Below are 12,534 nucleotides of genomic sequence, written 5' to 3'. Positions count from 1 at the left end.
TGGTCCGGAGAAGAGAACCACACTAATGCGAGCTATGCATTCTGTACTATTTTTCCTTTCAAGTCATTCACCAATTCATAAGCAAGGCAGCGCTATGAGACTGAGAAGCTCAAGCAGAAAGTTGCTCAAACTGAACTGGTATTCAAGGCCTGCCAAAGAAGAGTGACCAGGAAAAATGCCACTCTTTTTCTCTTCAAAAATAAACATTTTCAGTTAGGCCTCCAGAAATTCTGAAAAACATTTAATTAAACATACACCCTTTCATGTTTCAAAACATAATAGCAAGCTAGACACAGAGGGTACCATACTTAATATGAAAAGGAATATCAACAACAGCAATAGAAACCTATTAAAAATAATACTCAATAATGAAATCTTGACCACTTCTCTCCTGAGGTTGGGAATGAGATGAGCACAGCCCTCATCAACAGTTTTAACCAACATCATAGCAGAGGTTCTAGCTAGAGAAAAATTGCAAGATCAGGAGATAAGAATCACAATAATTGGAAACAAAGAAATAAAAGGGCCATTATTTGCAGATGATGTGAGTGCATATCCAGAAAATACAAATGAATCTACAGATTAACTATTTGTATTGTTTTTTACACAATTTAGCTGTACAAAATCAATTTTCTTTCTATATACCAGAAACCAATAAAAATGAAATTAAAAAGATGCCACTTATTACAGCATCAAAATTATTAAGTTTCTAGGAATAAAGCTAAAAAGGAAGGCATCTAAGCCTTCCACAACAAACAGGACATAATGATAATGAGAGAAATTAAAGAATGTTTAAGAAAATGGAGGTAAAACTACATTCATTAGATTGGAAGACTCAATAGGGTTAAGATGATCAATATGGTTAAGATGACCCCCAATTTATGTGTAGATCAGTGCTATCTCAATCAACATCCCAGAAGTAGCTCTCTTGGAATTTAACAAGCCAAGTCAAAATGTATATGGAAATGAAAGGAACCAAGAATACCTAAAGATAACCTTAAAAAAAAAGAAAAACAAAGCTGGAAGGCTGAATTTAAACATTTGTTTTAAAGCTACGATCATTAAGATAGTGTTAATTTATGCAGAGACAGATAAATACATCAATGAAAGGGAATGGAACATGCAGGAAGACTCCTAAATTTGGTTATGCAAAGTTGATGTTACTTTGCAATGGGAAATGATGTACTTATCAATACGTAGTGCTAGATCCATTGCATATTCATGAATGCAGCCAAACATATGCAGCCCACAAGTATGAAAAAGAATTATAGAGGTACAAATTTATTAATTAAAATGTTATGATTCTTAGTGAATTTTGTAATGTGGTGTCTAATTTTAAAATTCAGTGATTTACTTTTGTTTCTTTTCTTATAAGTATTCATTTTTATACCGCTTCTCCATTTGTAATTGGAATACTTTTTCTTAAAGAGGGCTCCTCAAATTGCATAAGTTCAGATAAAATGCATCGTGGATCTGCCCCTGGTTGTACCAGCTTCATGTAACAACTGGTTAAGGGATGGAAAGATGTAGCCAGAAAGTGGGATGCTGGACTTCTAAGATTTCTGAGATGTAGCCATGTTCCATGTAGTTGAGATCCCAAGTATCGCCCTGGAGATGAGCAGAAGTGTGAGGGGGAGGAGGAGCCACTCTCATGAACACGTCCAGAATTCAAGAAGTTCATTTTTCAATGAGTTATTTTAGACGGTACACTTGCCTAGATTTAGATGTGTCAAATACAGATGAGGCTCCAGCTAAGAGAGTTGGCGTTCATGATCTTGAGTCAAGTCTTAAGCCTTTCATAGAACAGGATGAGGTGTCTTGGGGGCGTGGTAGATGACAGAGACAGGAAGAGTAGAGCTCAGTATGATTTTCTGAGCCTCATAGTGGATGAACTTCCACAAATGTTGAAAAAGTAACAGTCTGGAAATGATTGGGTTAACTAACCATAACTTCTTCACGCCAATTCCATATTTGCATACCTCTATAATTTTACACCTTGTCATGGCTTATTAGCTTGTCTTTTTCCCCCTATAGATTGTGAACTCCTGGAGGAAGAAATGAATGAAAGATTTATTGGGTCTTTTTGCTTAAATAAATATAAGCTCTATGTGGGGACCCTACTTTTTAATCATTTGATCCTAATGCCTCATATGTGTGGAAATTTTCTAAATGTTTATTGCATTAAGAATAAAAAAGTGAATGATAAAATATATTATTTCCTATGATGTGGCCCTATTTCTACCCTTTATTTCTTATAAGTACTACTGTCCCTTAACATTAATTTCCATCATTCACTAAGATTTCTTTCTCCTCCAGAGATATGCCATCAATATTTATGAGCATGTCCTGGAATTTCAAAAAAATATTGAGGGTTAGTGTTCTGGCTTACCTGGATTAATCTCATTTTTAATCTGTACTTTGAAATTTATTGTCCTTGTTTTGTCAGTGGCCCTTCTAAATTTTTCACTGACTCAGATTAATCTCAACTTTCTGGGCTGACCTTAATGTTGTCACTTGCATGGACAAGGTAGCTTTCTGGATGTCAATATTTCATTTTAGGAATAAGAGAGAATGATTTAGTACAAACAAATTCAATCTCATAGCAAAATACATGTTTTTACTTAAGGTCAATAATCCTTTTACAGTGGAAGCATTATGATTGTTTGTTTGTTTGTTTGTTTGCTTAAATACAACCTCTAATTCTTCAGCCTTAAGACAGTTATTACTGATATGTTCCCGCTCATGGGCAAAAATAAGTTTTCATGTATGGCTTTAAACCAGAATTCATTTTGGGGAAATAGGCACTATCGGCTCACATCTGCCATGAACCAGCTAAGTATGTGGCATGCTTTCCAGCTACATTATGTGGCAGAAGCTAACACTGCTTGACCATTCTCTATGACTCAAGCACAGAGTTAATCCCATGAGAAGAGGACATTATCTAATTTATCCTCCTTAACAATCTTCTGATTCTAGGCACCATTATTTCCACTGAAAAAATGAAGAAATAGAGGCTTAAAGAAATTATGTAACCTGTCCACGTTTAGCTAGTAAGTGATAGAGCCAGGACGCAAGCCGTGGTTTTTCGGACTGCCATGGTTGTTCACACTACCACAGCGCCTTGACTTTCCCATCTGTTAAGAAAGGAATGAAATTCATGTGAAAATACTGGAAAGTAGTCGCAGTGCTTACATCTTGTCAGACAAAAAAGCCATTTATCCATTCAAAAATCTGTTTTCCACACTATTAAGATCAGCTGAAGGCTCTTGCTTCAGAGAACATCTTCTCCGCTCTGATCCACAGCCATTTTTGCCAAATACCTGGCAGGAACTTCCTTTATTTCACTCTGTGAGTAGGCCAGAGTGAGAGTGTCCCATTTCCTTGGTCTCTGATGTGTGCTCTGTTTTCCTTAAAACCCCCATTATTTTTATAAAACAAATACTCCATTTAGGCTTCTTTGATGTCCACCACTGGGTTTAGCCCAGAACTAGGATCATAGCAGGACTAGAATCAACTTTCAGCCCACATTGAATTAAAAGGGATCCACATTTAAAGAAAATACACTATTTTCAAAAGATAAAATATTAATCTATATTCATATGATTTTTTAAGTCCATATTGTTTCTGGTGGTGACAAGGACTTGGCATTCCTTACAACTACTGATAAGATTTTTTTAATACTTTGCCTTCGTTCATTAAATCATTGGTTCACTCATTTGGGAAACACCATGAACTGGGGAGCCAGAAATTGTTGGGTTTCAATACCAGCACTGCCACTGAATTGCTAGATGTCCTTGAATAAGTTATGTTGCCTCTATGATCCTCCATTATATTCTCAAAATCTATTTTTATCTTTAACAAATTACATATGAAAGAAATTGAGGAATTTGCAGGACACAACCTAGGTGTGAGCAGATCAATCTTCCTCGTCAGGGTGCATGGCATATTTCTATGTTTTTTTCCAACTGTACCTCTGTTGTGCATTGTCCCCTTATCTTGCTCCCATCTTCATCTGCTGAAATTTTTCAGAACTAAGCTCCAGTGCTATCTTGCCAGGAGAGGCTTCCTTCCTCCTTTCAGCTGAAGCATTATGTCATTTACCTCCCTATCAGAGTATTTTATCTCTGTTCAATATCTCACAGTATTTACCACATTCTATTGTCATGGATTTCCACCTTTGTCTTATTTCATTCAAGTGCAAGTTCTGAGGCTTCCTCCTACTATTTAAATTGCATTCTGAATTTCAAGGATCTCTCCTTCTCTTTGGGGAGCTCATGATTGTCCACCATCACTGTAAAGAGAAGTGTCCACATTGGTCAATTTGGAAAGGCTCAGTAAATTCTTGGGGCCCTGGCAAGCCAGGCTTTCCTGGAAGATCAAGCAATCAGCAGACAGTAATAAAAAGAACAGGTAATGAGCAGGCAACATGGGCTACCTTATGGGTTTTAGAGTGCCTCCCATTTTTTTCCCTTTTGCTGGTAAAGGATGGGGTTAGGCAGAACCTCAATCCTGACTCTGTTTCCCCTCATATTGCCCCCTTGGAGCATAAAACTAATTCCCTGGCCTCGCCAAACTCCTATAAAGGTAAGCAAGACCCCATACTCTTCTAGCCTAGATGACCTTCATCCTATATTCATTCCTCCCAAATTCTTTCTTTTTCTTTTTCCAGTTCACAATCGAAGCCTAAAACTCTATTATACGACCATCAGGATCTTCTCTTTTGATTCTCAAGAACTTCAGCCAAATATTTCCTCTTGGAAATCAAAAGCTTTTGCTTTCAATTATTGTGTCTGATGTAGGCTTCAAGGGCTTATTTTGAAGTTGAAAAAAAAATCAACATTTTTTTCTCTCTGCTTTAATAATCCTGATTCTCTGAGGATTATTTTGTGGATGTCTCTGACTGCATAAGAAAATGGCCACATACAAAGCAGAGCAGAAGGGAAAACTATCAAGGCTGATATTTCAGCATAATATATTTGACACAACTTTATATTACAGATATTTGCATACATCACATCTTTTCCAAAAGCATAAACCCCTTCAAGTCAGTTTAATCTTGTCTCTCTTTATATCCTCTCAAAGTACCAAGCTTTTTGTCTTGCATAGAGTAAGTAATAAATAGTAAATATTTGAATTAAATTGAAAAAGCACAATATATGTGTTTGAAAATCCAAGGCAAAGCCATATGGAAGAACTTGGGAGCATAATAAATATACAGACACTGCAATGTACTAATCAATTAATTCAGATATACAAAACAATGGTACTTTGAAAGTTAAAAGCCTGCAGAGAATTGTATTAGCCTTTCTCAGAAGGCCATGTTAGTAGGACAGGTGACACAAATTTAAATGTTTCTTTGACCCCCATCAGAATTCCACATTCAATCTAAATAAATTATGACTTGTTTGATTAGTTGTACCCATGCAGCCAACTCAAAATCCAATTATTTATATAAAACCAGGGAATATTAGTTGGAGATATTGTAAATGAAATTTAAAAACTCTTTCCTATGTTTTTAGGTATAGAAGATATCGTCTGCCAGAAATGATTCCACCATTTTAGTTAATTGTTCTTTTCATGGCTGTTGTTTTTATTCAGGTGACAAAGGGGAAAAGGGTTTGCCCGGGGTGCCAGGAGGAAAAGGCAAAGCAGGTACGGCATGTTCAGTTTTCTCTTAAATTTCTAGCATCATTCCAAATGTATTCATCTTTAAAAACAAATACATTTTTATGAAAAAACAATAGTCCTCTCAATGCCTAATCTTATTTTGCTTGGGCTAGAGGGAAGGAAAGAAGGGAACTTTCCTCTCTATCTGCTGGTGACTTTCCAAGCCCTGGGGAAGGGAATGATGGCACATTCCATCCTAGTCATGCTTAGTGGGAGGAAGCAAACCCAGCACATCAGGAAACAGCCTTCATTGTCCTAAAGCAGAGGAAAATCCACCATGGCCTCAGCAGTAGGACTGTACCAGTGTGCCCTACATTCCACCAGCATCTCAACCAAACAGGAGCCAGCAGTTTGCCCACAGCAAACTGGCCCCATCTGGAAAGACCCCATGGATACAGAATGTGCCTTCAGTGGTTAGGGAGAGTCTCCCTGAGTCCTGAAGGAATTTGATTTCCAGTGCTATGTGCAGGGAAAGAAAGTAGATTGCTCTGGGGGAGGTCACAGAGTTGTAGTGAAGACTAATTCTAAGAACCGTTTTAAATTTCTTATATTTAACTGTGAATGTGGATAAATAAAGCCACAGATTCTTCCCCCCTTTGGCTAATAAAATTCTTTTTGCTTTTCAACTGCCAAAGAAGAAAGCAAAAGGGACTGATTACATGAAGCAGCCGTTAAATAGAAAAAGGGGATCATTTGAATTTCACATCATTCTCCTTACATTTCTCTGTCACAGTATCAGCAGGTAGTTGAAAAGGTAAATGAGCAAAGAGGGAATGAATGGCAGAAATTAAAATCAGAGTTAATCCACAAATGGGACAACTGGCTCTTGAAATTATAAGTTGAATCTATTCACAAGACTTCAACTTAGTCCTTGAAACATTCAAGGATCATTCAAGCTGTACTTGAAATGCATAATCAGAATTATCATTTGGTTTCATCATGAAAGTTTTCTCCTGTCTTGGGAGAGTTGTGTGAGCCAGTGAGCAATGCAGTTAAGAGAAGAGAAGACTGGCTAGAAATTTGTTTTAAGAAAGCTGTAAAGATTTTATTTTGAGATTGGATGGACACATTCTGTGTTCAACAAAAATGCCAAATGGTCCACAGTATGTGTGCAGGGGTTGGCCATATTTATTCTTCTCTTTAAAAATCTGGTTTGGAGCTGTGTTTTAACTCATCCAAAATACTTAAAAAGGTATTTTGTAAATTCCTGAAGACAATGTAATGTAGAAGCCTTGTTTTAAGTAAAAGACTAAAAGTATAGCCATTCACAGAAAAATATAACCAGACTAGGAAAAGATAGTAAAGTTCGAGAAGAGAGCAACTGCCCTTTCCAACTGATCTTCATGTGCTCCAACATGAATTCACAGTTTTTGTCATTTAAAAGGCACCGTCTGTGACTGCGGAAGGTACCGGAAAGTTGTTGGACAACTGGATATTAGTGTTGCTCGCCTCAAAACATCTATGAAGTTTGTCAAGAATGGTGAGTATATCCTCTTTTGCCTTGTGCTGTTTACCAATTTAATCTCTTTTGACATTACAATTCCAGTATTCCTAGTGGGGAACACCTAGGGTCAGGCAAAGGCCTACTGAGATGATGTCACCGATGTACAGGTGTCTCAACATGCTAACTCTCCTCTCAGACTCCAGGACACGCTGGGACACTACCTACATATATTCACATGTATTACATTGCCTATGGATAGAAAAAGATACTTTCTGGAGAGAGGGGAATGGAGAAAAGGGTAGAGTTTGGCAAGCCACTCCTTAAGAATAAAAAGGGACAGGAAGAGTCCAACAGAGCTAGCATCTCAGAAAAGAGAAGTAATAGTAAAAACAATAGCTATTTTCTTGAGTACTTGAATTTATACCCAGGGTGTAGGTATTGTGATTACCCTGAAGCTTAGAGAAATTACCTTGCCCATAGATACAGAGCTAATTGACAGGGGATCAGGGATTCGAGTACTGGTTTCACAGATGGCTCTACCCTCAAAACACATCAACAGAACATTATGCGTTTCTCTGAATTGTGCAACTTGTCACATTAGGCATTTTTGTTTCCCCTTGCCACTTCCCCACTGTAGTTAACAGTGAAGCCCTTAAAGTGGCTTAATGTGTTCTCTTCTGAAACAGTATGAATGAGGAATCTATTGTAGTTACAGTTGAAACTGGTCTTCTTTTGTGGTTCTTTTATTTATTGAAACCCAGCTATGTTTGTTGTACATTATTAGAAACACACACAGGCCATCTTGCGTTCATGTTCATCTTGTAATACTCTTAATTATAAATCTGGTTATAATTAGTACTGAGACGCTGTCTCTGACATGACTTGGATTCTCATGAAAAAAAGAAAAAAACAGACCATAGAGCTTCCACATAGAGCAATAGTTTTTGACATTTATTGGCATGGTCACAGATTTCTTGGTAAATTTTTGATTTATAGACCCAAAGAAATATATGTAGATGCTCCCAAAGCCTAAAACATATTTAACATATTATGAGCTCAGGATGACTCTGAGTCTCCAATTCTGTCCTGAAGCTTATTCAGTAGCTTAGTACCTCATGTACATGGAGTGAACATGGACAAACACAATCTATGTACATGTTCATAGCCCAGGAACTCAGCCCAAAGGGGACAAACTTCTATTCTATTCCTATGTCCATTCATTAAGCTTTTACCATCCCATGCACTCTTGTGGGCTCTGAGGCTACAGAGTGGTAAAAACATGGTCATTGTCCCCAAGACATTCATTGTTTAGTACATGAGGCATGCAGACCAACAATTAGACTAGAATGTGTTGAGTGATACAAAAGAGGAAGAGGAAGAGCTATGGAAACATGGGCGAGTGTACACAAGAGCCCCATGCCTGTCCAGAGACATTGGAAAGGCTCTTACGGGAGAAAATATTTCCCCTGGGATCTAAACGACAAGTAGGAGTCTTCCAGGTAAAGCAGTGAGAAGACTTTCCAGCCATGAAAGTCATGGAAATGGAAGAGAGAAGGGCATGCTCTTGGGACTCTAAGTATGGCAAAGCATAAAGTAGGATGGGAAAATAGTCTGAGGGGAGCTGAGTGGCAACTCATATAACAAACCTTTGTCAGAATAGTCTCTTCTCCACAGTTGTGCGGGAAGTTAAGGGGGAAGGACAGGGAGGACAAATGGCAAGAACTTGTTTTCCATTTGATAACTACAAAGGTGATAAAAATATCTAACCAGTGCCTACCTCATACTAGGGACTTGCAAAATAATTGTTGAACACCAAATAAATGAATTTAAATCCAGCAATATTATATACTTGCCTTTTCTCCTTTTGAGATGCTTAATCATGCTCATCTTTTCCTCTCTGCAAAGTCATAGCAGGGATTAGGGAAACTGAGGAGAAATTCTACTACATCGTGCAAGAGGAAAAGAACTATAGGGAATCCCTGACCCACTGCCGGATCCGGGGTGGGATGCTGGCCATGCCAAAGGACGAAGCTGCCAACACACTCATCGCTGACTATGTGGCCAAGAGTGGCTTTTTCCGGGTTTTCATCGGTGTGAATGACCTTGAGAAGGAGGGACAGTATGTGTTCACGGACAACACTCCGCTACAGAACTACAGCAACTGGAGAGAGGGGGAGCCTAGTGACCCCTATGGTCACGAGGACTGTGTGGAAATGCTGAGCTCAGGCAGATGGAATGACACAGAGTGCCATCTTACCATGTACTTTGTCTGTGAGTTTGTCAAGAAGAAAAAGTAACTCCGCAGATGCTATACATTTGTTATTTCTCTGTGACTATCATTGCAGTTATTTTTATACATCCTTTTCTTTCTAATTACACCAAATTCATTCTGACTCAAGACAAGTAGAAAATGCTGAACTGAGGTTTGGAATCCCCATTGCCATGGTCTTCTTTGATGATTTTGAACATTTTCATACACAGTATATTATCGAGCCAATAGCTCACCAAGTTACATGGATCCTCAGAGAGAGTTTGAATTACTAGTTGTGCAGGATGTGGTTGTCTATGTGTCAAATGAAATGTTCTCTTGGCATTTGCTCTGCCTCCTCTCCCTAGACCCTTAAGCCACTGTCTATTTAGCCCAGTGGATAGTTGGACAATTGGTTGGTGATGATTAGGCTAACTTGCCCTTGCTCAAAGCCAGACATATGGGAAGGCCTTCTGTTGGGAATGCATAGATATTATCTGTCTTTGAAACCAAGATCCCCTATTCTTTGGTCATTCACCATGGCTATAGCCACACTGGAAATGTCCTCTTTGTTTGCACATATATAAAAATACTTCAACCCCAAACCTCTATCTGAGAAACTTCTAGCCGGTGACCTGTTCCAGACCATATGGAATCACACAGACAACTTCTATGCTTCTGATTGATGACCTTCACTGAGGTCTACCAAGCAGTTGCCTTGGTCTCTTTCGATAGGCCCACAGCTGAATCCCAGGGCTCCAGGTTTTAACTCTGAGTTGAGGAAAGGGGAGCTTTAGAAATTGAAAAGAAAAAAAAGAGAGAGAGGATTTTTTCCGAATAAAATTATTTATAATCCTCCTGTTAAATTGCCCCCTGCTACTAATATGGCCCCATTTTTCCTTGTCTTGGGTTTAGCCATATCAACTTTTCTCCCCTTATGCATGGGGAATGAAGGAAGGAGTTCGTGAAGCTTTCAGAAAACTCTAGAAGTTTCAAGGTGCTACCAGTGTCAAGTCGCCAAGTCCTCTCCTCCTTGTCTTTAATATATCACTTATGGTGACATTTCATGGGAGGCATTTTACTTTCCGTAACCGTATTTTGTAAAAACCCCCATACCAGAGATGCCCTTTGAGGTACTCTGACATCACAGGAATGTGGTAGGTGTGGAGTTTGGAACATGCCTATGACTCACATTTATTGAGCTGGTAAAATTCTACTTTGATCTGCCAATCAAAACTCAAAGCAGCTTTTGTTTCAAATTTGAAAATAATATAGTTCAACAAAACTCTAGATTTTCCCCTTATAAACTGCTGCTCCAGTTATAGTTTGTGACATATGATTAGACTGTTTAAAATGCTGGCAAATGGTTAATGAAATAAGAGAAATGGATCAACAACATATGTTCACCTTAAACCATCTGTCCATGATTTCACCCATGACTAACTGGTTATGAGATAAGATTAAATTAGGTTATTTCTGTGGGTTTATCGAGAGTCACAAACTCAGGTCCTACAGGGGCTGTACAAGATGACATAAATAAATCCAGTGGAACTGGTGGGGATCCTAGTACTGAATACAGCTCATTCTTCTAAAGGAACCAGCTTCCCTCCTCTACACTCCCCTCCCTATCCCCCCCCCGCCGCCCCACAATGCACTGCTATGTTTGCTACAGAGGATCCAATATCACGGCATGCTCTGATATTTCAGGAGAAGTCAGAAACATGGAACTTTATGATATATTTTCATATTTTTAAATATTGGCAACTAATCAATTTTTAGCCCAAGTTTTAAGTTACACAAAACAGTCTACTAGCCAAAAAAAAAAAAAAAAAAAGTGAAATCTTCATTTCTCGTCTCTGGGGAAAAGTTCTGAAGATTCTAACCGTGCCGAATGTCATTAGGATACAGTGACATCAAAGTCAAGGTCTCCCATTTATACTTCAGTCAGTTCAGCTCAATTACAGGAATTTGTTCAATGTTTGCTATTCGTCAGGTTAATAAACTAGTTACGTATTCAGAGTTTTGAGAATGTGGCATATGATAATTTGAAGGCAAGTCAGTTTAATAAAAATTATAAAGCAGGACACGATATCAAAACCAGGAACCTTGGGTGGAATGCCAACCAGTCAAATGCGTGAGGCATAAGAACCTAGGAACGGCTGGAGGAAAAGAAAGGGATAAGCCGAAAAGAGAGGGGATGCACAGCAAGCATTGCTTACAGGCAAGTGGCAGTGGGATCTGCGTTCCGATTTGTTCTAGGGGGTCAAAGTAGGAATATTTATTGAGTGTGGTAAGTGCTACTACTACTACTACTACTACTACTACTAGTACTACTACTACTACTACTAGTACTACTACTAGTAGTAGTACTACTACTACTGCTACTAGTACTACTACTACTACTGCTACTAGTACTACTACTAGTAGTAGTACTACTACTACTAGTACTAGTACTACTACTACTACTAGTACTAGTACTAGTACTACTAGTACTACTACTATTAAAGCATTTCTTTTAATGACTCATCTTTGCTGCCAATGCTTCCGAAAGAAGACGACGGAGTATCTAAGGCACCACACACCTAATTAGATTTACTGTAAAACTTACTTAAATTTGTGAAGCCCTTTGTGCTTTATAAATACCCTCACACATCATTTCTCATTTGATCCTGATGAACTTTGTGCGGTAAGAAGGGAAGACGTTTTTACTGCCATTTTCCCAGCGAGCCTACTGAGGCCCAAGGAAGCTAAGCAATTTACCAAAGTCAACTCATCTGGGAGAAAAGCAGACTCCAGCCTGCTGATCAAAACTGCCAAGCCAGTGTTCTTTCCAGCCTGTTTACTGCTCGTATGAAATGGAAGCTCATCCACGATTCTCTCATGATAGCAGGAACTCAACTCATCTCTCTTGATTACCTTCCAAAGCTCAACGGTAGAGGTAATTAACAGAGATACTGGGGCTTTGGAAACTTACCTTACAAATTTGGTGTTCACTGGCTTATTTTTGAAATCATACATGTCTATACCTGGCATGAGTGTTGGGGAGGTGACTCAGTAGCGCCTCACTCTAGTTCAGCAGATGGCTACGGATACAGGGAAAGCAAAGCAGATATATGAAAATGAAGGTTTGCTCAAAATAAAAATAAGGACATAATTTATTTGCCCCATGAAATTC

The 12,534-nt window shown here is 38.5% G+C and overlaps 1 protein-coding gene across 1 annotated transcript in view; it reads left to right on the top strand.

Moving 5' to 3' along the window:
• The window catches only part of COLEC10 (collectin subfamily member 10), a 36,573-nt gene extending 27,165 nt beyond the window's left edge, over nt 1–9,408 (top strand). Inside the window, exons 4-6 of the mRNA XM_028090848.2 lie at nt 5,599–5,652; nt 7,052–7,147; nt 9,017–9,408. Coding sequence (XP_027946649.1) covers nt 5,599–5,652; nt 7,052–7,147; nt 9,017–9,408 — 542 coding nt within the window. The remainder of the gene's footprint in view (nt 1–5,598; nt 5,653–7,051; nt 7,148–9,016) is intronic.
• Nucleotides 9,409–12,534: the final 3,126 nt, after the last annotated feature.

Source organism: Eumetopias jubatus, unplaced genomic scaffold (genome assembly GCF_037043125.1).
Source record: "Eumetopias jubatus isolate StellerSeaLion01/CBP00866 unplaced genomic scaffold, mEumJub1_p1.0 scaffold_4, whole genome shotgun sequence".
Classification (NCBI taxonomy): Eukaryota; Metazoa; Chordata; class Mammalia; order Carnivora; family Otariidae; genus Eumetopias; species Eumetopias jubatus.
The sequence above is the reverse complement of the archived record's forward strand: the minus strand, read 5'-3'. Positions and strand labels throughout refer to the sequence as shown.